Raw genomic sequence first — 22997 nt, 5'->3', positions numbered from 1 at the left:
GAGGTAAATGTTAGACCCATCATCTGACAGATACTGCTTAAAGGCGAGAGGATTGGTAAGATTACCTAAGAGACATTATAAAGAGAGAGGAGAGGAGGACCCATAGATCCCACCATTAAGAAATCAGGTAGAGGGCTTCCCTGGTGGCGCAGTGGTTGAGAGTCCGCCTGCCGATGCAGAGGACACGGGTTCGTGCCCCGGTCCGGGAGGATCCCACGTGCCGCGGAGCGGCTGGGCCCGTGAGCCATGGCCGCTGAGCCTGTGCGTCTGGAGCCTGTGCTCCGCAACGGGAGAGGCCACAACAGTGAGAGGCCCGCGTACCACACACACACACAAAAAAACAAGAAAATACTGACACATGCTACAATATGGTTGAACCTCGAGGACAATATGCCTGGTGAATAAAGTCACAAGAGGATAAATACAGTGTGATTCCACGTGCAGGTGACCTAGAGCAGTCAAATTTGTAGAGACAGAAAACAGAATGGTTGTTGCCAGGGGCTGGGGTGGGAGAAATGGGGAGTTACTGTTTAATAGATACAGAGTTTCAGTTTTGCAGGATGAAAAGTGACAGGTGGTGGTGGTGATTATACAGCATGAAGATACTGAATGCCACTGAACTGTACACTTAAAAATGGTTAAGATGGTAAACTTTGTTACGCGTATTTTACCAGGATTAGAAATAAAGATATATACAAATCATCGTAAGTAGCGTGGCTTTAAAAAAATTTAGAAGAGAAATGTAAGTTCTATGAGGCTGTATAGACATTGGTAACTAATTAGGAACTAATCTGAAAATACTTTCAGAGGCTTTCATGCATAATAAGGTATATATTAATATATAATGTCTAATTACATGTATATGCAGATATCCAATTCTATAATTATATATATTGTAAAATTCTATTGTGTTCTCTTTGGTGACGAGGATTTTCTGGAGATAATGCTGAAGGAAACTGTATGCAATAAGCTCAATTCAGATATTTTGTTCTGTTGCAGGTCTGTGGCCACTGGATCCCATGGTTTTGAGGCGCCATGAGACCCGCTGGCTCTTGGAAGCTTTGGTTCTGGGCAGCGATGCTCCTGCTTCCTGCTTCCGCTTCCGTGGTGAGCAGGGACAAGCCAGGTATCCAGGCCACCTCTTGTCCGGTCTCCAAATGTTATTTATAGTTTTTATTTTAAAAAAATATGAAAATAAATCTTATTAGGGTTGAAGAAGCCATAGATTCAATCTACTAGCACAAAATAGATAATAATTTATTGTTTTCCCCATTGACCTTCACATTGCACATTGAGAATGTCTAAAATTACATTTTTTATATGCATATTATATTAGTCTAAATAGCCTTTTCTTTCTCTCACTGATATTTACAAATATAAATATGTATGTACATCTCTGTGTGTGTCTATTTTTCCTTTTCCCCTTTTAATGAAGTTTTTCAAGTTATTCAAATTGTAAGTATAGAAACCCATCCTCAGTTAGGATTAACCAAGGACATAGCTAATGTTAATTACAGAAAAGTGAAAAACAGAATAAGAAATAGAAAAGGAAATGTAGTTTAATTATATATCAATTTTGTAGTATCTCAGATGAGGCAAACGAAAGATTAACAGTCGTGAGAGCACTTTTTGAACTAAATAGATAATATTTATTTGCAACTGTTCAGTTATCAACCTCATAAATATTTCCAAAGGACTTGAAGGCAATTTGAAACATTCACTTCCACTTCTGATTTTTAAAAATGATCCGGTGGCTAATTTGGAAGGCTCTTCTTGAAGATTGAGTATGCGTTAAGTTACTGACCTCAATGTACTTCGCATTCCAAAGTTGAACTAGACACATTGAAAAGCCATTTGCTGAGCAAAGAGAAACTTCAACTCACCTTCTATGCAAAGGATCACATATGATATATTCTGACCCTGGTCACATATGATAACGTGTCCTGAGACTATGAGTCTTATTGTGCTTATTCTTTTGAATGTTTCTTTCAGAATTTTTGCTAAACAGGTATAAACATACCCTAGTAGAGACTTTTGAGTTTGAAGCACTCATAAAATCAAAACATATCTGAGTCACAGTGTTTTGTAAGTCTTTATGATTTTTTACTAATTTGGCAGGAGTTACATTTCATAAAATAATCTACATGAAAGTTTGAATATTCTAACACTGTACAAATGACATCCTGTGGCTATCATACTTTTTTGGGGGAAAATCTTTTTTCAGAAAAGTCGGGCGTGACTCATGGCAAAAAGAAGTCCCTAGGGCAGGGAGTTTATTCTGATAATGTTGCTACTCTTCTGAATTAAAAAAATATACATTTATTTATTTGGGCTACGCCAGTTCTTAGTTGCAGCATGCAGGCTCTTAGTTGTGGCGCGCAGACTTCTTAGTTGCAGCATGCATGAGGGATCTAGTTCCCTGACCAGGAATCGAGCCCCATGCCCCCCGTATGGGGAGCACAGAGTCTTACCCACTGGACCAGCAGGGAAGTCCCTCTTCTGAATCTTTTTTACATCTCTTCCTTTTAAGAGACATAGCAGGAAATGCAATTTGCTACTTAATCAGAGGGGATAGGACTTTTCTGGTTTGAAAGGAGAATGAATCAGTTTCTAGGCACATGCTAGTGTGTAATAAATAAATGTTCCTGATGACATTGATTTGAAGGATCTACATAAATGGTTTTCCAATTTTAGTGTGAGCAAGAATCATCTGGGGTACTGATTCTGGAGTCCCACTCCCAAAGATTCCTATGATGCGGGACAGCATGGGGTGGGATTCAGTAATTTACATCTTTAACCAGCTCCCCACGTGAATCTAATGCCTATGTTTGCGGAAAACAGAGGAACACTCACCTTTGGGATGATTAACTATTTCTTTTTATTATTATTATTTTTTCTTAGCTGGTTGTCTTGCACCTTACACTACCAGGTTGCATTTGTTTATTTATTTAGACTTTAATAACGTTCTTGGGAGGGGTAAGAGCACTTAGCATGAGCTCCTCTCTGGTAACAAATTTCTATGTGTATAATACAGTACTGTTCGCTAGAGATCTTGCGTACAGTACTGATCATCTTGCGTAACTGAAACTTCTCCATCTTGGGATTCCCCTGAATGTTTTGCTCTTGTAGCTTGGCTATGTCAGTTCTTTAATCAGGTTATATTGTATGCAGGAAGACTGAAATGCATATATTCTAGCCCAATTTACCCTACCAAATTAATCTTTCTGAAAGATTTTCCTAAGAGTGTGAATTCCAAATTAACGAACTCTAGTAAGATTCACGTAACCTGAAGCACTAAGGGAAATTCCTAAAGAAAAAAAATGAAGAGTTGTTTTTTATCAGGGCATTTGGTAGGAGATGCTTGTGAAACAGCCCACACTAAACGTGCCATGGAAATTGCTTAACTGCAAGTATCGTTTGCTTTCATTGAAAATGTCAGCACAGCCCTGTCATAAGTATTATTGAAGAGTATAACATTTCGGGCCTGGCAGGGGCTATTCTCATGTCTTGTGTGTCTGATTCATAGCACAAAGTTCCCTTTTTAGTTTCCTCATGTGCAGACCTGTGCCTGTGGTCACTAACCATTTACCGGAGGGAAGTGATTACAGCCTAAAAATAAAATATAACAAATCTGAGGGAGAGGCTAGGGTTTCAGCTCTGGAGTCTGTGAAGTTGTCAACAATCTGCTGTTAAACTTAAATACACGAAGGATAAATCGAGTCTTTTAATTGCTTTACTTAACTCAATGGTGTGCCTAATGATTGCTTGCAATATTGGGCCAGTTGGGATGGAATTCAAGAGTAATATGGAGGGATTCGATAATACCTTTAATATTAAAATCTCGAAGCTATTCAGAATTAGCTATTCCATATTCTTTCATCAGTTTTACTATTATGTTGAGATTATGACATAAGGCATGTTTGCATATTTTCACACTGCAGATAAACAATTCGAATGTGGCCGTTTCAGTTTAGTTGTCAAAAGAGGCTGGGGAAGAGAGTTGTATTAATCAATATACATCACAGAGATCATCTCAAAACTTGCTTTAATTACTTTCTTAAAACTTTTCTGTATGATAGAAGCTTATGTCTCATAATGGTTCCTATGTCTCATGCATTTCCCTTAATCTGTTCTAAGGCAAAAGTACTGAGTTATCATCAAAAGTAATAAAAACAGAAAATAAGGTAAGAAAGAGCAGCAAGAAAAGCCAGACTCAATAAAGAGATAATAGAATGTCATCCCTTTCACTTATGGTAAAACTTCAGGTTAAGTGTCTTGATGGAATTGATTATAAACTTAGGCCCCAAACTATACACATACACCTTTTTAAACTAGTTTTCTATTGATTATAAGGAAAAACTATTCTTCTGAAATTTGGCTTTTACTAATCGACACACGCTGCACTCTTAAACTCAGAGTCGAAGTATGCTATTACATAGAGAGTTTTATTTTGTGTTTTGAAGAATTCCTCATGTTCAGTATGGTACCAGATAAGAGTCCTACTGCTGACAAATGTACTTTGTAACTCCTAAATTTTTAAAGTGCAGGAAAGCTTCACAATTATTAAATAAAGGTTATAGCTCCTAACCTGGTATACTCCTCTGGGGGAACAGTTTTGGATAAAAAATTAGCAGTGAATGTTCTGTGACCCCTCGTTACCCCTTTGTTAATATAGCTGTGTTCCCATTTTTTTCTCATTTTGTCACTTTTCCATATTTTTTTGTTATATTCTGGTCCAAGGTGCTAACCTCTTGTTTTTCTCCCAAACTAGGATACTCTGTAATCCTTCATCAGATGTATTAGCAAAGTATGAAATGTACAGGAGTCCCCAGGGCAACTAGTAACAATTAAATGAAAGGCCTCTGTCAATGGGAAGTCTGTCAGCCTTTAAAAAAAACAAAACAAAACACCTAAAGGCTGTTATTTTGATCCATTTATGAGAAGAAAACAAACTAGTTCTATGTCTGTGGTAAATTACTGCTCTTCAACTTCCCCAATCCTGATCTTGAGACAAATGCTGTGTCAAGAGTTTTGTCACTAAAGGTAAAGAAAACAATTTTCCTAATGCATGTTAGAAAACAAGAGTGATACCTGTCAGGGTGGCCATCATCAAGAAAACCACCAATAACAAATGCTGGAGAGGATGTGGAGAAAAGGGAACCTCGTGCACTGTTAGTGGGAATGTAAACCACTGTTGGTGGTGCAGTCACTGTGGAGCACTGTATGGAGGTTCCTCAGAAAACTAAAACTAGGGCTTCCCTGGTGGCGCAGTGGTTGAGAGTCCGCCTGCCGATGCAGGGGACACGGGTTCGTGCCCCGGTCTGGGAAGATCCCACATGCCGCGGAGTGGCTGGGCCCGTGAGCCATGGCCGCTGAGCCTGCGCGTCTGGAGCCTGTGCTCCGCAACGGGAGAGGCCACAGCAGTGAGAGGCCTGCGTACTGCAACAAAACAAAACAAAACTAAAACTAGAACTACTACATGACCCAGCAATCCCACTCCTGGATATATATCCCGAAAGAAACAAAAACACTAATCTGAAAAGATACATGCACCCCAGTGTTCATAGCAGCACTATTTACAATAGCCAAGATATGGAAGCAACCTAAGTGTCCATCAACAGATGAATGGACAAAGAAGATGTGTATATATACAATGGAAAATTACTCAGCCATAAAAAAGAACGAAATTTTGCCATTTGCAGCAACATGGACAGACTTGGAGGGAGTTATGCTTAGTGACATAAGTCAGAGAAAGAAAAATACTGTAGGTTATCACTTATATGTGGAACTAAAAAATAAAATGAACTAGTGAATATAACAAAAAAGAAACAGACTCACAGATGTAGAGAACAAACTAGTGGTTACCAGTGGGGAGAGGGAAGGAGGGGCAGGATAGGGGTAGGGGATTAAGAGATACAAATTATTATGTATAAAATAAATAAACCACAAGGATATACTGTACAATACAGGAAATACAGCCAATATTTTATAATAACTATAAATGGAGTATAACCTTTAAAATTTTTGAATCACTATGTTGTACACCTGAAACATATAATATTGTATATCAAATATACCTCAATAAAAAAAAGAATGATAAATAGAACGCCTGTGAAACTGGGCAGATTTAACTGCGATTTTACAGGTAATAATAATTCCATAATATGTTATGTGGACTCCAGAGGATATGAAGCAATAGAAAAAATAAAGCAGGTGAAATGGACAAGAGAGAGAAATATTGCAATTTCTCAGGAGATAGCTGTTGCCCTTCCTCCCTTCTGGCCTTACCTCCTGTGTAATGCCATCCATCCCTGTGGCTTTAAGTATGGTTTGTATGTCAGTCACTCCCAAATTTACCTCACAGCCCGCCCCTCTTTTGTGTTCCATACCCATATTTCCTAGTGGCACCTTGAACTTGAGATTTCTAACTCCGTGGCTTTTCCACCGCAGCTGAATTCACTCCTTGTCACAATTCCTTTTCTTCCTCTAGTGGCATTCATTTCAGTAAACTCACCTGTTACCCAGCTGAGCAAGGCATCTCCCCCTCCTCCCTACGTTCAGTCTGTTATCACGTCCTGTTGATTCTTTTTTTTTTACAAGAAAATTTTTTAAAATTTATTTATTTTTGGCTGCGTTGGGTCTTTGTTGCTGTGTGCGGGCTTTCTCTAGTTGCGGCGAGTGGGGGCTACTCTTCGTTGCGGTGCGTGGGCTTCTCACTGTGGTGGCTTCTCTTGTTGCGGAGCACGGACTCTAGGCATGCGGGCTTCAGTAGTTGTGGCGCATGGGCTCTGTAGTTGTGGCTCGCGGGCTGTAGAGCGCAGGCTCAGTAGTTGTGGTGCACGGGCTTAGTTGCTCCGTGGCACGTGGGATCTTCCCAGGGCTCGAACCTGTGTCCCCTGCATTGGCAGGCAGATTCTTAACCACCGCGCCACCAGCTAAGTCCTCATCCTGTCCATTCTTGTGTCTCAGTTCCTTCCCCCTTGTCCATCTTCAGTGTCACCTCTTTAAGTTACCACCCTACCTGGCCTCCAAGAGTATGAGCATGTGGGTGAGGGTGCCAGATGAAATACTGGCCACCCAGTTAAGTTTGAAGTGGGACAAATAATGAAAACATTTTAGTATAAGTATGCTCCAAATATTGCATCAGAAATACGTATGCTAAAAATATTTTTGTTCTTTATCTGACATTCAAATTTCATTGGGCACCTGTGTTTTTATTTGCTGTATTTGGCAATCGTACATGGTATGAAGGGAGGAGAGGGTGTTTCATTATTTACAGGGTGGTCAGGGAGGGCTGACCTCATCGAGGGGCAGTTAAGCAGAGACAGGAAGGTAGTGAGAGAGTGAAGCACGTGATCACCTGGAAAGAAGCACATGCCAAGGCCCCGAGGCAGGGGCGTGCTCAGCGTGTAGGAGAAACGAGACAGAGAGGGAGACTGGAGTCCAGTGAGTGAGGAGAAGGGCACGTGCCCCTCAGAAATGCATCTGTACTTTATGTGTTGTCAGCAGCTGATTTCTGAGCCTGCAAGCTCAAAGGCTAGACCTTGGACTCTGGTAAAATTCACCAGAGCAGCAGACACTGCCCTGTGAGGCCTCTTGGGAGATGCTAAAACCTTGCTCTCTAGGAGTACCAACGGGTAGGCTTCTGAATTTATATCTTTCAGTCACATATCTTCCCTAAAGACCTCTCAACAAGCCTTAATTCACAGGTAGTTTAATACTGTAATAGGAGTTATTCATGATACATTTAAGTACAAATGTGTGGAAACATGTACACTTAGCAAAGTTAAAATATAAAGTATATATCCACTAGACAAATGATATATTTCCTTTCTTTGCAATCAGTAAAGTGGTATATTAATAGCTTAAGTAATGCTAAGAACCCTCTACAAATTGTAAAGGTGTAATAGAACATGTATACATTTATTTTTCAGGATGCCTCTAATTTTGACTTTTCCCCTTGTCTTTGTGGTGCACAAGGAATGACTTCACTCCTGGTTTCTCCTAAGGCCAGAGGCCTCTGGGGCCACAGAGAGTGACTGGTGCGTTTTCTGTATGAGCACCAGCAAAATACACACATCTTTTAGGTATTCAATCAGCAGGGAAAAAGTGGAAAGTTAAAAGAATGGATTTAACCGTTCTGGGCTTTTTAGCTATTTGAGAGGAGAAAGAAGGAATTGAACATGACTCCCGTCATTAAACTGAAGACTTTTACATATGAGTGGGTATAGAAAGACCAGAACAATGATAGGAAAAGTATGTTTTAAAAGACATGTGATCTAATCTCCAGACTAGAATGCTTAACAATATAATAGGAGGCCCAGTCAGCAGGTGAAAACAAGCATGAGGATTTAGAGATTAAGGGAACAAGTGATTTTTTTAAGCATGTGTTTCAAACTGAGAGTGGGGACAAAGTATATTTCCACTAACGAATGAAGAGAGTATCATAGGTACTCTATTACTTTGTTTAGAACATTTTTTTTGGGGGGGGGGTACGCGGGGGGGGGGTACGCGGGCCTCTCACTGTTGTGGCCTCTCCCGTGGCGGAGCACAGGCTCCGGACGCGCAGGCCCAGCGGCCATGGCTCACGGGCCCAGCTGCTCCGCGGCATGTGGGATCTTCCCGGACCGGGGCACGAACCTGCGTCCCCTGCATCGGCAGGCGGACTCTCAACCACTGCGCCACCAGGGAAGCCCTAGAACATGTTTTTGAGATGGATGTTCAGTATAGAGAAAAAAGCTGGACTATGGGAAACGAATTTTATTTCAGCTTTGCCATTGAGTTACTATGTGATCTGGGGGAAAATCACGTAAGTTCTCTTGAATGATTTGTTCGCAGGTCATCAGGTTTCTAATTTTTAGAGGGAGAGAAGGGTAAAATGTATGTGATTACACACATTTGTAAAATGTATGTAATTTTTTGTAGATAATCTAGATAAAATCTTCCCCAAATCTGACCTAGTTGTCTTCTTTTCTGGTTCCTTTACCCCCTTTCAATATCCTTCCAACCCTATAAGCTGCCCAGATCCTTCAAGCTAAGTCAGGAGGAAAGTGGGTCTGAAAATCACTGACAGCATCTTAGCATGAATTTGTCAAAAACTTCTGCATTTATGTTTCAAAAGGTCTGTTGATTAAGGGCCCCTAAATAGTGCATCTTTTGTGGTGAAATTTTCGTAATTACTTTTGAAAGGTTCCCAAGAGCCTTTGAAATGACACTGCTGCCGGGATTCTCCTGACTACCTGACAGGATGCTTGGATATTTGGGTCTTATCAGTAGTTCTTCAAGATAGCACACACATTTACGCAAAAAGTATGCTTTACTTTATGTTAAAATGCAAGTGGCAATGCTTAAAGAAATTAACATATCCAAATTTTAATAGCCACTTCTCCTGTGTTGCCATTTTTATGCAGTGGACCATGAGACTCACACATTCAGCTTCTTGTGCCTTGAGTCTTCCCCCAAAGAATTAACATTTAGTTGTTTTTTTAAACTTTAAATTGAAGTCGAATAAAATTGAGTTAAAATTGAATATATATATATATATTCTTCTTCAGATTCTTTTCCATTATAGGTTATTACAAGACATTGAGTATAGCTCCCTGTGCTATACAGTAGGTCCTTGTTGTTTACCTATTATATATATAGTAGTGTGTATATGTTAATCCCAAACTTCTAATTTATCCCTTCCCCTGTTTCCCCGTTGGTAACTGTAAGTTCGTTTTCTATGTCTGTGAGTCTATTTCTGTTTTGTAAATAAGTTCATTTGTATCATTTTTTAGATTCCACATATAAAGTGATATCATGATATTTGTCTTTGACTTACTTCACTTAAATTAACATTTAGTTTTCATTTGTTTTGTTCAGCTTTTCATAACAGAGCACATATTCTAGAGATACAAAGCTGTATTTGATTTTCATAAACTAAAGACTTTAGTGAAGAAATACTTTCATAAATATTGCTGGAAATGTTCAATTTTCTTCACTTCAAAGTGACAGGTTTATTACTTTGACATCATCATATATTCATTAGATCCTCAGAAGAATTTAAATAAGATATATACTGTTTCCAACTTGGCAATAAGCTAACATAGCTTCCACTCATTACCAAAGTGTCACAGTAGGAAGTTCCTTCCACAGTCTGGATATTTGCTTTGCCAATCATCTATTGGGGTTTCCCTATATATGTTGTGAAGAATTTAAAGTTAACCTCATTTTCTACAGTCATATAGTTATGCAAAGTCATTGTAAAAATTTGATCACAGTTTTGGTGTTTTGCAAAAATTATTTTGAGCTTAAAGTGTTTTCTCACAGACATGCTGTTTTGTATGACACACACCGGGGTCCACAGATCTTAGGTGCACAGTGTAATGAATTTTTGCATATGTATTTACACATCTGTGAAATTGCCACTCAGATCCAAATATAGAACTTTCCATGACCCCAGAAGGCTTTCCTGTAACTAACCCAGTTGACCCCCCTGCCAAGCCAATCAGTATTCTGACATAGATCAGTCATGCAATCTCTTGAACTTCACATAAATGGATTTCTGCAGTTTGTGTTCTTTGGGGAACGGTATTCTTTTTCAGTTACCACTGTATCTCTGAGATTCATCCAGGTCATTGCATGTAGCAGTAGTTCATTCTTTTTTCTATACTTTTTTATTGTATTTACCACAATTTGTCCATTTATCCTCTTGTCAATGGACATTTGGGTTGTTTCCAGTTTTGGATTATTATGAGTTATGCCGCGAGGAATATTCTCTTCTAAAAGAGCCACTTACACCATTTTTGTACTCATTTCTCTTGGGTCATTGAATTTCCAGGTTATAGAGTTCATGAATATTTAGCTTTCGGAAACGCTGCCAATTTTCTAAAGTGGTTGCACTGTTCACCCCCACGAGCAACGTAGACGAGCCTTCCTTTTGCTCCACAGCCTCAACAGTATTTGATGCTGTCAGTTCTTTAATTTTTAGCCATTTAGTGGTATATCATTGTGGTTTTACTTTGCATTCCCCTGATCACTAATGATGTTAAGCACTATTTCATATGCGGGTTGGCATTTTGGATATTTTCTTTTGTGAAGTGCTTAGCTTTTTGGCACATTTTCTTTCTTTCTTTTTTTTTTTTTTTGGTGGTACGTGGGCCTCTCACTGCTGTGGCCTATCCCGTTGCGGAGCACAGGCTCCAGACGCGCAGGCTCAGCAGCCATGGCTCACGGGCCCAGCCGCTCTGCGGCATGTGGAATCTTCCCGGACCGGGGCACGAACCCGTGTCCCCTGCATCGGCAGGCGGACTCTCAACCACTGCGCCACCAGGGAAGCCCCGGCACATTTTCAAAATAGGGTTTTCAATCTTTTCCCCGTTGATTTGTGAGAATTCTCTGTATGTTCTGGATATGATGCTTGATTGGATATACGTATTGTAATAGTCTGTGGCTAGTCTTTTCACTCTTTTAATGTTGTCTTGTGATTATTAAGATTTTAATGAAGTCCAGTTTATCAACCTTTCGTGTTTTCTGTGTCCCTATCAAGAAATATTTGCTACCCTCAGTTCAGGAAGATTTTACGTTTTTCTGTAGTTCCTTATTGTTTTACGTTTCATGTTTAGGTCTAAGATCATCTCTAATTAATTTCTTTGCATGGTTTGAGGTAAGGGTCACAGTCCAGTGTTTTTCTACATGGACATTCAGTTGATGCAGAATCACTGACTGAAAAGACCATCCTTTTCCCATCGAACTGCAGTGGCCCTTTTGTGGTAAATAAGGAGACCACATGTGCACAGGTCTGTGTTTGGACTCTGTCCAATTAATCTGTTTATATGTGCACCAAAATCACGTTATAAAAATCCCTGGTGTCCAATAGTACATGTTCTCAGGCTTGTTCTTCTTCAGTTTTGCCTTAGCTGTTCTAGTATTTTTGGAGTTCACCTTAAATTTGAGAATCAGCTTGTCAGTTTTCAAAGACACAGACACACACACACACACACACACACACACACACACACAGAACCTCTTGGGATTTTATTTGTTATTGCACTACGTCTATATATAAAATTGAGAATTGACGTCTTAACAATACTGAGTCTTCCAGTCTAAATACTTGCTTAATCCACTCAGTCATTTAGGACTTTAATTTCTCTCTTCAACATTCTCTAGTTTTCAGTGCAGAGATCTTGGTTTTTACAAACATGATGATGAACTCAGATAGAAAATGGGTATGATTTCAATTTTCTCAAAAAATGGGTAGTGTTTACAAAAGACCCGATTTTATTATTATTTAGGACCTGCAATCATGTTAAGATCTCTGAGACAGGAATTTCCAGAGAAACTAAGTAATCTTTAAAATGTTCGGTGCTATATATTTTAATTGTGTGGATTGCAGCTTTTAAACCTAAGTGGTAGCACTATTTATGATACGATTTATTCTTCTGGTTCAATATATTAAGCTGATGCCCTGGCACCACCCTTGAAGTCTTTGACACATTTGTGAAATGAAGGGCTGAAAGGCTGAGCGGTTGACCAGGAGAACTGATGGTTTCCACTTCCCACAGAGCAGGAGATCAGTGTGGTTTTCAGCAGTTTATCTCCTCTCTGTCATAAAAACTTTGAGGTCATTATACCCAAACATGAATTTTAGACATTTTAGAAAATTAAGGTTGTGACTGCATGATGCCAAAATAGTTCATCAATTTAGCTCAAGAACTGTCCAGTTGTCCAGTTGGCATATTATAAAAACTAGCTGCAATATTGTCTGGATTGGCTATTAATTTCCTAGAATCCAGCCTGAATTAAATTTAAACAAACCCCAGATAATAAGAAATTAGTGTATGTATGTACATTACTATATTACTGTGTTGTGGTGCAGTGAGTATGCAAATTCACCATAAGTGGAGGCAGACTTTATCTTTTATTTCTTTGAACATCGTTAATTAGCATTAGCATATAATTAATACTTTCTCAATGATTTTTATCTCATTTATTTTTCATTATAGGCCACTTTGGTATGGCAGAGGTCTTTGCTTCTGCTTTTTAGTTTTATTTTAATAACTTAGTTCAGGCTGCTCTAACAAGAATACCATAGGCCTGGAGGCTTAAACTACAGACGTTTATGTCACACAGTTCTGGAGGCTAAGAAGTCCAAGATCAGGCTGCCAGCCTGACCAAGTTCTGATGAGAACCCTCTTCCTGGTTTCCTCACAAGGCAGAGAGAGAGAGAGAAAGGGTCCCTGTTCCTCTACCCTCTTGTAAGGACATCCATCCCATCACCAGGGCTCCACCCCTAGGGCCTCATCCAAACCTGATTCCCTCCCAAAAGCCCCATCTCCAGATAGCACCACACTGGGGATTAAGACCTCAGCATACGAATTTAGGGAGGGGTACATTTAGTCCCATGCAGTCTCCTCCTGTTCTACTAAAGTTTAATATCACTAATACCTAAACCTGAATCCAAGCTGTGTGAAAATAGTAGTAGGTCACTTCTTCTAACATTAGAATATACTTTGAATATGAAAACTTAACGATATTAAAGCTAGCTAATTTCCTAATGTCGAGTATAGAGCGACAATTAGAACATTAGAGCAAATAGTAGCTAACACTGACAAGCGTTCCCTGTGTACCAGGGACTTCACATACATAACCACATGTATTCCTCACGAACACACTGTGAGGTGGGTAATACTCTTATCCTTATTTGAAAGGAATTGAATTGGGCTTCCCTGGTGGCGCAGTGGTTGAGAATCTGCCTGCTAATGCAGGGGACGCAGGTTCGAGCCCTGGTCTGCGAGGATCCCACATGCCACGGAGCAACTAGGCCCGTGAGCCACAACTACTGAGCCTGCGTGTCTGGAGCCTGTGCTTCTCAACAAGAGAGGCCGCGATAGTGAGAGGCTCGCGCACTGCAATGAAGAGCGGCCCCCGCTTGCCACAACTAGAGAAAGCCCTCGCACAGAAACAAAGACCCAACACAGCAAAAATAAATTAATTAATTAATAAAAACTCCTACCCCCAACATCTAAAATAAATAAATAAATAAAATAAAAGGAATTTAATAGAGCGGTTTAATTTCTTTCCATTTTATCTTACATTTCCGATTGTATTGTATGATTCAAATTTATTTGAAAAAAATGATAGACAATGTAATGAAAATTCTCAAAACCTTTTGTTTTTGTTTTAATAGAGAAACAATGTCCTATACTGAGGAAAGAGGGACACCAGTTTACAACAGACTACACAGATAAAGTTGAAGTTTCAGGTAAGCATTACAGTTCTTCACAAAGAAACATTTTTGTGTAAAATTATCACCAAACACATAGTGTATTGTAGGTGACTCCTTCACATTGTAATTTAAGATAACACCAATACTAAAAAATTAAAAGCAAAGAAGTCAGATGTTGTACAAAAATTTCTGAGCGCAGAATTCTACATCATTTAACCTAGGACCCCCAACAACTCAACCTCTCGGAGAACAAAAATTATTTAAAATTTTAAAAGTTGTATCCATTGTAGAAAGTTTGAAAAAAAGAAAAGAAAATGTATGAGAAAGAAGATCTCACTACCCAAATACAGTCATGATTCCCTTTTTGTAACATTCTTATCTTTCTCTTTCTCTTTTTTCCCTTCATCCTCCGTTTTCTCTCTCCACCCTTCCCCCACCCATATATGCACACGTAATCATAATACATATACTGCATTTGAAATCCGAGCATTTCCCCACATCAACATATATTTTTCTAAAGCACGATTTCTTTTAAAAGACTGCTTAGATTTCAATTGAATGGCTGTAGTACTTTTTACTTAACTAATTTTCTGTCTTTAGCTATCAGAGCTGCTACAATAAACTACTCTGCTTACTTATTTAGAATAATTCCTAGGTCAAAGAAAAATAATACTTGAATCTTGTGACATATATTTCATCCTCCTATATCCTAAATAGAGGGAAAAGAAATCAAGAAATTTTGCTGATCCCGTAAAGAGCAGATTTAACTTGAAATAAGTCAGTCTACAGATAAGGACTACAAAAAATCCTATTTAAAAGTTGGTAACTCTGTGAATTTACTAAATTTAATAAAACTGCTGGATTAAATCATTTGTCACATTCCACAGGTTTTGACCTAGGAGAGCGCTTTTCTCTGAGACGTGTATTTTGTGAAGGTGATAAAACTTGTATCAAATTGGGAAGTTCACGTCTTATTAGAGACACCATGTAAGTAAAATAATAATTTTTCTTTACTTTTTAAAAAATTTATTTATTTTTATTTAATTTATTTATTTTTGGCTGTGTTGGGTCTTCGTTGTTGGGCGCAGGCTTTCTCTAGTTGCGGTGAGCGGGGGTTACCCTTCGATGTGGTGCGCAGGCTTCTCACTGCGGTGGCTTCTCTTGTTGCGGAGCACAGGCTCTAGGTGCGCGAGCTTCAGTAGTTGTGGCTCGCGGGCTCAGTAGTTGTGGCACACGGGCTTAGTTGCTCCGCGGCACGTGAGATCTTCCTGGGCCAGGGATCAAACCCATGTCCCCTGCATTGGCAGGTGGATTCTTAACCACTGCACCACCAGGGAAGCCCCTTCTTTACATTTTAATAATACAACATAAACTACTTTCTAAAGAGATTCCAAACAATTTGTTTAAAAATAAAAAGTCTTGTCAACAGTAACACAATCACTTGAATGCTGTGGTAAATGTGTTGTTTGATTATTTGTGGTTTTTAGTAATCTTTACAAACTGATCTTGTTCTATAGCGTAAATTTACATGTATCGATAGCGGCATAATCTTTAGAGAATAGTAAGTAAATTTGTTTTTGAAGAAATATTATTTATGTTTAAATAGACATAACCAAAATTAGATTTTAAAATGTGAATTTTAAACTAAGACACAATGTAGACTTAGAGACAAAAGAGTGATATTTATTTCTACATGCTTCATGCATATAGATAAGCTCCATGGTAAATGAAAATAAAAGAACTTAGCCCTTACTGTATATTCATTTTATATATTGTGTAGAGTATATAGTAAAGAAAAGTCTTTTTTTTTGGTCTTGTTACTCATTTCATTTCAAAATGAATTTACTGAAGGTTTTTTTTTTTAATTGTTGGTTTGTTATCTTTACTATATTTCTTCTTCTGATAAATATGAGATTAAAAAGAATGACTTGCCATTTAAATACTGACAATTTGTCAGCAATTATACAACGCAATAATAATTCCCCATATGGTTGGCTATATGTAATTGGAGGATGGATCAATAGTAATTCAGAAAGCTTGAGTCATCAGGAAGGCAAATATAGCATATATGGTCCTGATATTCAGCCTTTGAGTCCAAGATGAACATTTCAGGGTGTGAATACACTGCAATGAATAAAGCATCAAATTCTGTTTGGGGGCTTCCCTGGTGGCGCAGTGGTTGAGAGTCCGCCTGCCGATGCGGGGGACGCGGGTTCGTGCCCCGGTCCGGGAAGATCCCACATGCCGCGGAGCGGCTGGGCCCGTGAGCCATGGCCACTGAGCCTGCGCGTCCGGAGCCTGTGCTCCGCAACGGGAGAGGCCACAACAGTGAGAGGCCCGTGTACCGCAAAATAAAATTTAAAAAAAGTAAACTGCTCATTAATTGGTAAGAAATCAGAGGGCTAAGGAAGAGGGTAATTTGATACCAGGGGATGTAATGGGTGATTTGTCTGGTGGAGAACTTCAGCAGATGTCACTGTACAGATCTATGCTATTGTGGGCATCTTAAGCCTGAAGGTGGCTTCACATGCAGGCATTAAACCCTCAGGGCTTGACAGCTTCCTATTTGGGTATTCATATGCAGCAAAGAAAAGTCAATATGTATCTCATCTGTATTTCATATATATTGGTTTAGATGTTTCTTAACTACCAGTAGATAACTTTAATTAATGAATTTAAGCAAGGCAATAAATTCTCTTCCAAAAATTAAAATGCATTTTCTCTCTTGCCCTTTTCCTGATGACTTAAACCCCTCTAAGTCTGGCCAGGTGGCCAGAGTACTGGAGAGACAATCTTTGAAAATTCATCGAGCCTGTGTGTAAGAAGACGTAGCGAATTTTAAGTAGCTACATTGGAAAACTTCCTGCCACATTTAGACATTGCTATTCTCTTTTGAATATGTGTGATAATAAATATTAGGTACTACTTGAAATTTATTTTCCGACCTCTGGCTCTAAATCACGGTGCGACTGCTGGGCAATTGATGTGCATGGAGTCTCAGGCTCTGCCAGCAGAACCCGGTCCCTCCACTGCAGGAAACTGGAGGGCATCTGGTTAAGCTGACTAGCTAGTGTCAAGTAGCTTGGCCCAGCTCCACTTACATTTCGCTCCATGAGCCAAGGATGCTAGGATGCTTCTCTCACATGATGCCGTTCTGATTTTTCAATGAGACTGGAGTAAAGTTGCAGCTATTTATATATTTGTAAATGAGCCATCTTGCAGAATCAGCATGGGAAAAGGCAGATGCTAGTTTATATGGAAATTGGGACTCTTTCTGTGCCTGAGCTTGCTTTTATTGTTCTGCCATCTTCCAGGTGAGGGTTACGAGGGGAGAGATCTCATGAGTTGTTGGTCAGGTACCCACTTAGTGCCTTGAGCCTGGCTTAATGTGAGGACCCAAAGGCAGCTCTTGCAAGGGTCCTTCAGATAAACACTGTTGTACCCAAAAAGGTGGCACAGGCTCAGGGAACATCTGACAAGGTTTCTACGTTTGGTTTTCTTTTCTCTTCATGTCCATTCTTTAGTATTCCTTAGGATAGCAAATGGTAAGTATTTGGGTGCTTTCAAAGATTCTGGGTGGCATGCTACCCAGTTTTCTAGAATTTTCTAGCATCATTTTAGAGGAGATTTTCTCAGCTTCATGTATCTACAAGTATCTCTGGTCATGTGAAAGAAATAATTATTTCTCTACAGATTGAAAGCAATATCCCAGGTGATCATACTCTGATTACCTTTAAATTGTCTTTTGGCAATTATCAGGGCAAAATGGTGAAGTTTTGAGAGAAAACATATACAGAACATGCATATGGTACAGAGCGCCTTATTTTCTTGGTATAACATAATTCTTATGTTTCATTGGCTGCTTGTATATAAACATGTTTTTAAATAAAAATGTGTTAGTAGTTGAATATATAAATTTGAAATGTCACAGAAAAGTGAATTCCTGATTTATTATTGAATTCAAGGACGGTAAAGAGCCTTATCTCTCAGGTTCTATGTCTATCTGGAATACTGTGTTGAGAAGGCTTCTGAGGCCCTGTTGAATTCAGCAGATTGGAGTGCTATGGCCCATTCGTGAAAAGAGGGGGGAAGGGAGGGCTGTAGTCTGTAGTCTAGTCTGTAGCCTCTCTGATTTAGGATGACACCTGTGACCGGGTAGCTTTTGCAGCTGCAGCAGTTCCCAAGAATGGGGGGAAATGAGACTCTGTGTGAAAAAATAATCAACACAGATTACTAAGATTTTATGAGCTTGGATAGTGTAGCTAGAAACAGTGGCATAGCTGATAGATATGGTCCTCTTTGCTTTTGTTACAAACAGATAAATCTCCAGTGAAGAGGAGTTGTCTCTCTGTCCCTTTCATTAAATTGGTGGTTGCTTTCTGGAGGCAAAGGGCTCTTTAGTTTCATGGCTTTACATGGAAGAAAAAAGCTGGTAGAAGCCCTTTTCATTTGTGTTTTGTAATACATAATAATCCTCAGCAATCCTTCTAAATATTTAGAAGATATATAGCGTTTTTTAGGAGATTTTAAAGTTCTCTGGACCTTAACAGTTCCCTTGGAAATATTCCCAAATATGGGGAAAGCTGTTGTGTGTATCACAGCATCATCAGCCCTGGTCTTTGCTCCTGTTAAATGATTCACCCCGTGGGCATGTCTTTTCTACATGGACCTTCACACTACCTTAGCTTTTTATTATTATAAATAACACTACAATATACAGGAAAGTTGTTTCCTCTGTTTTTCTGGCTAGAGAGGCCAGTTAAGACTCACCACTTACTCATCACCTCCTTTGTTTATTTTTCACGTGTCCGTTCATTCAGTAAACACTTGTTGAGCCCAAAAAATTCATAAGATTGATTTTTTCAAAGTAGAATTACAAGTTCAGTTTTAGAGATCTTGGTAATATACTTCTAATTATGTTCCATCATTGTTTTATCCATCTCTTCTGCATATTACCCAATTTCCTTAGTAACATTGGATATTATACTTAAAAATTTTGTTATTAAGTTTTGTGTTTTTAACTGAAAACTTGTAACAATTACAAATAAAAGCTGTGGCTTACTATATAAATATTTTAGGGGTTCCCAGAATTTTCTGTTCCGCTTAGGGTGAATAAGAGGTAGCATTCAATAAGTCACTGAAATGAATTCAGTCTAGTCCAGAGCTCACCCTTCTATTCAACATTTACTGAGATTACTATGGACTGAGCACTTTATTAAGCTCTGGGATTGCACTGGTGGAAAAGTGTGGGTCTCATCTTGCCTTCCTGAAGCCTGCTGGAGAGATACACAGTGCAAGGGAAAGCTACACTTTGCTCTTGCCTTGATCCAAGAAGAAACTGAGCTGTGTCCCTCCTATCATTCGAGCATAGGCTGCAGGACTCAAAGCCCACAGCTCCTCTCATAAAAGCTACACTTTCTGAGCACGTGGGCTCAGTAGTTGTGGCTTGCAGGCTCTAGAGTGCAGGCTCAGTAGTGGCACGTGGGATCTTCCTGGACCAGGGCTTGAACCCATGTCTCCTGCATTGGCAGGTGAATTCTTAACCACTGCACCACCAGGGAAGCCCTAAAATTTTTAAATCATATAATTTAGGGAAGTTTTATTTTAGTTTTATTTTTTAACATTTATTTTATTGAAGTATAGTTTATTTACAATGTTGTGTTAACTTCTGCTGTACAGAAGAGTGATTCGATTATACATATATATACATTCTTTTTCATATCCTTTTCCATTATGGTTTATCACAGGATATTGAATATTGTTCCCTGTGCTATACAGAAGGACCTTGTTGTTTATCTATTCTACACATAATAGTTTGCATCTGCTCACCCCAAACTCCCAACCCATCCCTCCCTCACCCCCTCCTCCTTGGCAACCACAAGTCTGTTCTTTATGTCTGTGAGTCTTTCTGTTTTGTAGATATGTTCATTTGTGTCATATTTTAGATTCCACATATAAGTGATATCATACGGTATTTGTCTTTCTATTTCTGACTTCATTTAGTATGATATTCTCTAGGTCCATCCATGTTGCTGCAAATGGCATCATTTCATTCTTTTTTATTCAGTTTAGCCAAATTTTATATATTAGATAGAAAAGAATTTTAAGAGTATTACACAGTTTTAAGAATGCACAGAAATATTTACTTCTCTATCACAAGGACCTCTTTTATATTTTTCTAGAAAATTGAGAGATGTTAATATGTTCCAATAATAAATTGCTTTAGGTTGAAATGGCTACTTGTTTGTTCATAACCACGGGAGTTCCCCTGGTGAAACCTGAAATTGGCCCCTATACACAGAGGGCAAGGAGAGACCAAAGAAAGAGACAGAGCCCCCCAGATTGGTAGGTGGCAGGTTTACTGAGCAAGGGAACGTACATACAAGGCTTGTCTTGGGCGCGGCAAGAGCAGTAAATCTCTGCACCCACCCACCGTAATCATAGTTTATGTAGAGGCCTTAATGGGGGTCAGTCGTGTACACTGTCCAGATGGTCTCAGCCACGCATTACTCTCTCAAGGCTGCATCCTTGAAACAACTCCTAACGTGGGAATGGTGGGCAGAAAGTACATCCCAAGGACAGGGGAGGAGGTTTGGAACCTCTGATTGCCCGGGTCCAGCTCACAGGTCAACTGGTGGGCAAATCCTCTCAATGACTTCCTCCAATACTTCTAAAATGTAACATAATATGAAATATTATCAGTTCAGTAGTTTCATTTAACAGTTTTGGAAGCATTTAATATTATCAACAATTTTAAGTAAGTTGTGATTTTCCTCCCTCAGATTTCATATAATTCAGTAGTTTGGAGGGAGAAGTAAAAAGTATCAGTAATTGATCTTATGTATATAGATTCTACAACATTCATATCTATGTTATTTTATTTTATTTTGGAAACATCACTCAACATATCTACCATCTTAACAAATGTTTAAGTGAATAATATGTCATTGCTGACTATAAGTGCAATGTTATACAGCAGATCTCTTTGTAATTATGGCTAATTACATGTAAATTATCTTATCTTAAAACGTCCTGATGCCATTTACCTTGAGAGGAGTGAAGTACCAGTTAATTCTACTACTTAGGAGTCATAATAATGCCGATGTCATCATCAAGTAATAAAATTAAGGCGTCCTATTTTGGTAATTACTCAGGCCAGCTTGACAGGCATTAATTAATCTACTCCTATGGTTGGATTATATATTACATTTTTGTCTCTCTTCACTTGTCTTTTTATCCTATGAATCAAATCTTATAAGAGACAGCAGAGGTTTTGCTTGGGTGCGGGTTATATGTATGTATCTGTGGAATGTGCACTGCAGGTTTCCAGAATATACAAAAGAAAGCAAGCATGGAACCACACACTTCAGTCATCTTTAATCTTATTTGCCCCATAAAAATGCTATGAGGATTAATTAGCTATTAACCTTCAGTGGTGGCAAATGTGCTGCTTTTATAATGGTTGTAAACCCAAATTTAAGCATGACCTTAAATTGATGAATTAACCAGAGCATCGACCGTAGTAATATATGATGTTTCGTTATACTAGTGCTTAAGAATAGCTTTATTTTTTATTTTTGCGGTACGCGGGCCTCTCACTGTTGTGGCCTCTCCCATCGCGGAGCACAGGTTCCGGACGCGCAGGCTCAGCGGCCATGACTCACGGGCCCAGCCGCTCCGCGGCATGTGGGATCCTCCCGGACCGGGGCACGAACCCGCGTCCCCTGCATCGGCAGGTGGACTCTCAACCACTGCGCCACCAGGGAAGCCCAAGAATAGCTTTATAACAGCTCTACAGATTTTCTTGTGGATCGACAGGACTCCATGTTTCATAAAATAGCATTGGATAGTCTAACCCTCATCCTGAGACACAGAATCAGATAGGAAGATGCAATTATGATTTCACTGACAAACTCTGAAACGTCTGTGAATCCAAGAAGAATAGTGTCAGCTAATAAATCACTAATTTATTATCATCTCAATTCTTTCAACTGAGCCATCAAGGCTAATCAGGAAATAAGCATGGTGGCCACAAAGCTGCATATGTTATCGTATGTGACTCACATCAGCTTGGTAGCGCCTCGTTCATGGCCTCATTTTGGTCGGCACTACAACCAGCCCCTGACAACCACCCTTCTGCCTTCTGTCTATGTGATTTGACTCTTCTAGGGACCTCGTATAAGTGGAATCATCCAATACTTGTCCTTCTGCGTCTGGTTTATTTCACTTAGTATGCTTCTGCTCTTGGGTCCTAATCTCCTTGTCAGTGCATGTCACCCGCCCTTTGCTGTGGGTCCCCTCCATGAAAACGCTTCTTCCTGGGACCCAGCCAACCTCTGCTCAAGGCTGCTTATCCTCAGCCTTCAAGGCCAAAGTTGCTCTGTGTGTGTGTGCTTTGGAGGGTGGTGGCATGGGTTCAGTGACCCTCTAGCTGTCCCGTGGATTCCAGAGCAGTGCTGCTTGGGTACAGAGCCTCACAGTGTAATTTGTTTGTTTGTTTGTTTTTGACCGCGCCATGCGGCTTGCAAGATCTTAGTTTCCCGACTAGGGATTGAACCCGGGCCACGGCAGTGAAAGTGCTGAGTCCTAACCGCTGGACCGCCAGGGAATTCCCTCTCACACTGTATTTAACAACTAACTCTTGGCACTCCTTCCTCTGTGGGGCTCTAAAGCTCATCGATACGGATATAGGCAATCCTCTCTACTATCTTCACAGATAATAGCTCTCTTGTAATTTACCCAGGATAAGAAAATAAAATTCCCTTTGCTTAGGAGACCTATGTAG

At 39.5% G+C, this 22997-nt stretch overlaps 1 protein-coding gene across 1 annotated transcript in view; it reads left to right on the top strand.

The window, feature by feature from the left end:
• Positions 1–997: 997 nt before the first annotated feature.
• Positions 998–22997, top strand: part of COL19A1 (collagen type XIX alpha 1 chain) — a 352057-nt gene continuing 330057 nt past the window's right edge. The window contains exons 1-3 of the mRNA XM_067702906.1: positions 998–1126; positions 14174–14248; positions 15100–15199. Of these exons, the coding sequence (XP_067559007.1) occupies positions 1036–1126; positions 14174–14248; positions 15100–15199 (266 nt within the window). The 5' untranslated portion in view covers positions 998–1035. The remainder of the gene's footprint in view (positions 1127–14173; positions 14249–15099; positions 15200–22997) is intronic.

Source organism: Pseudorca crassidens, chromosome 13 (assembly GCF_039906515.1).
Source record: "Pseudorca crassidens isolate mPseCra1 chromosome 13, mPseCra1.hap1, whole genome shotgun sequence".
NCBI lineage: Eukaryota > Metazoa > Chordata > Mammalia > Artiodactyla > Delphinidae > Pseudorca > Pseudorca crassidens.
Note: the sequence above shows the minus strand (reverse complement) of the source record. Positions and strands in the feature narration are given on the sequence as shown.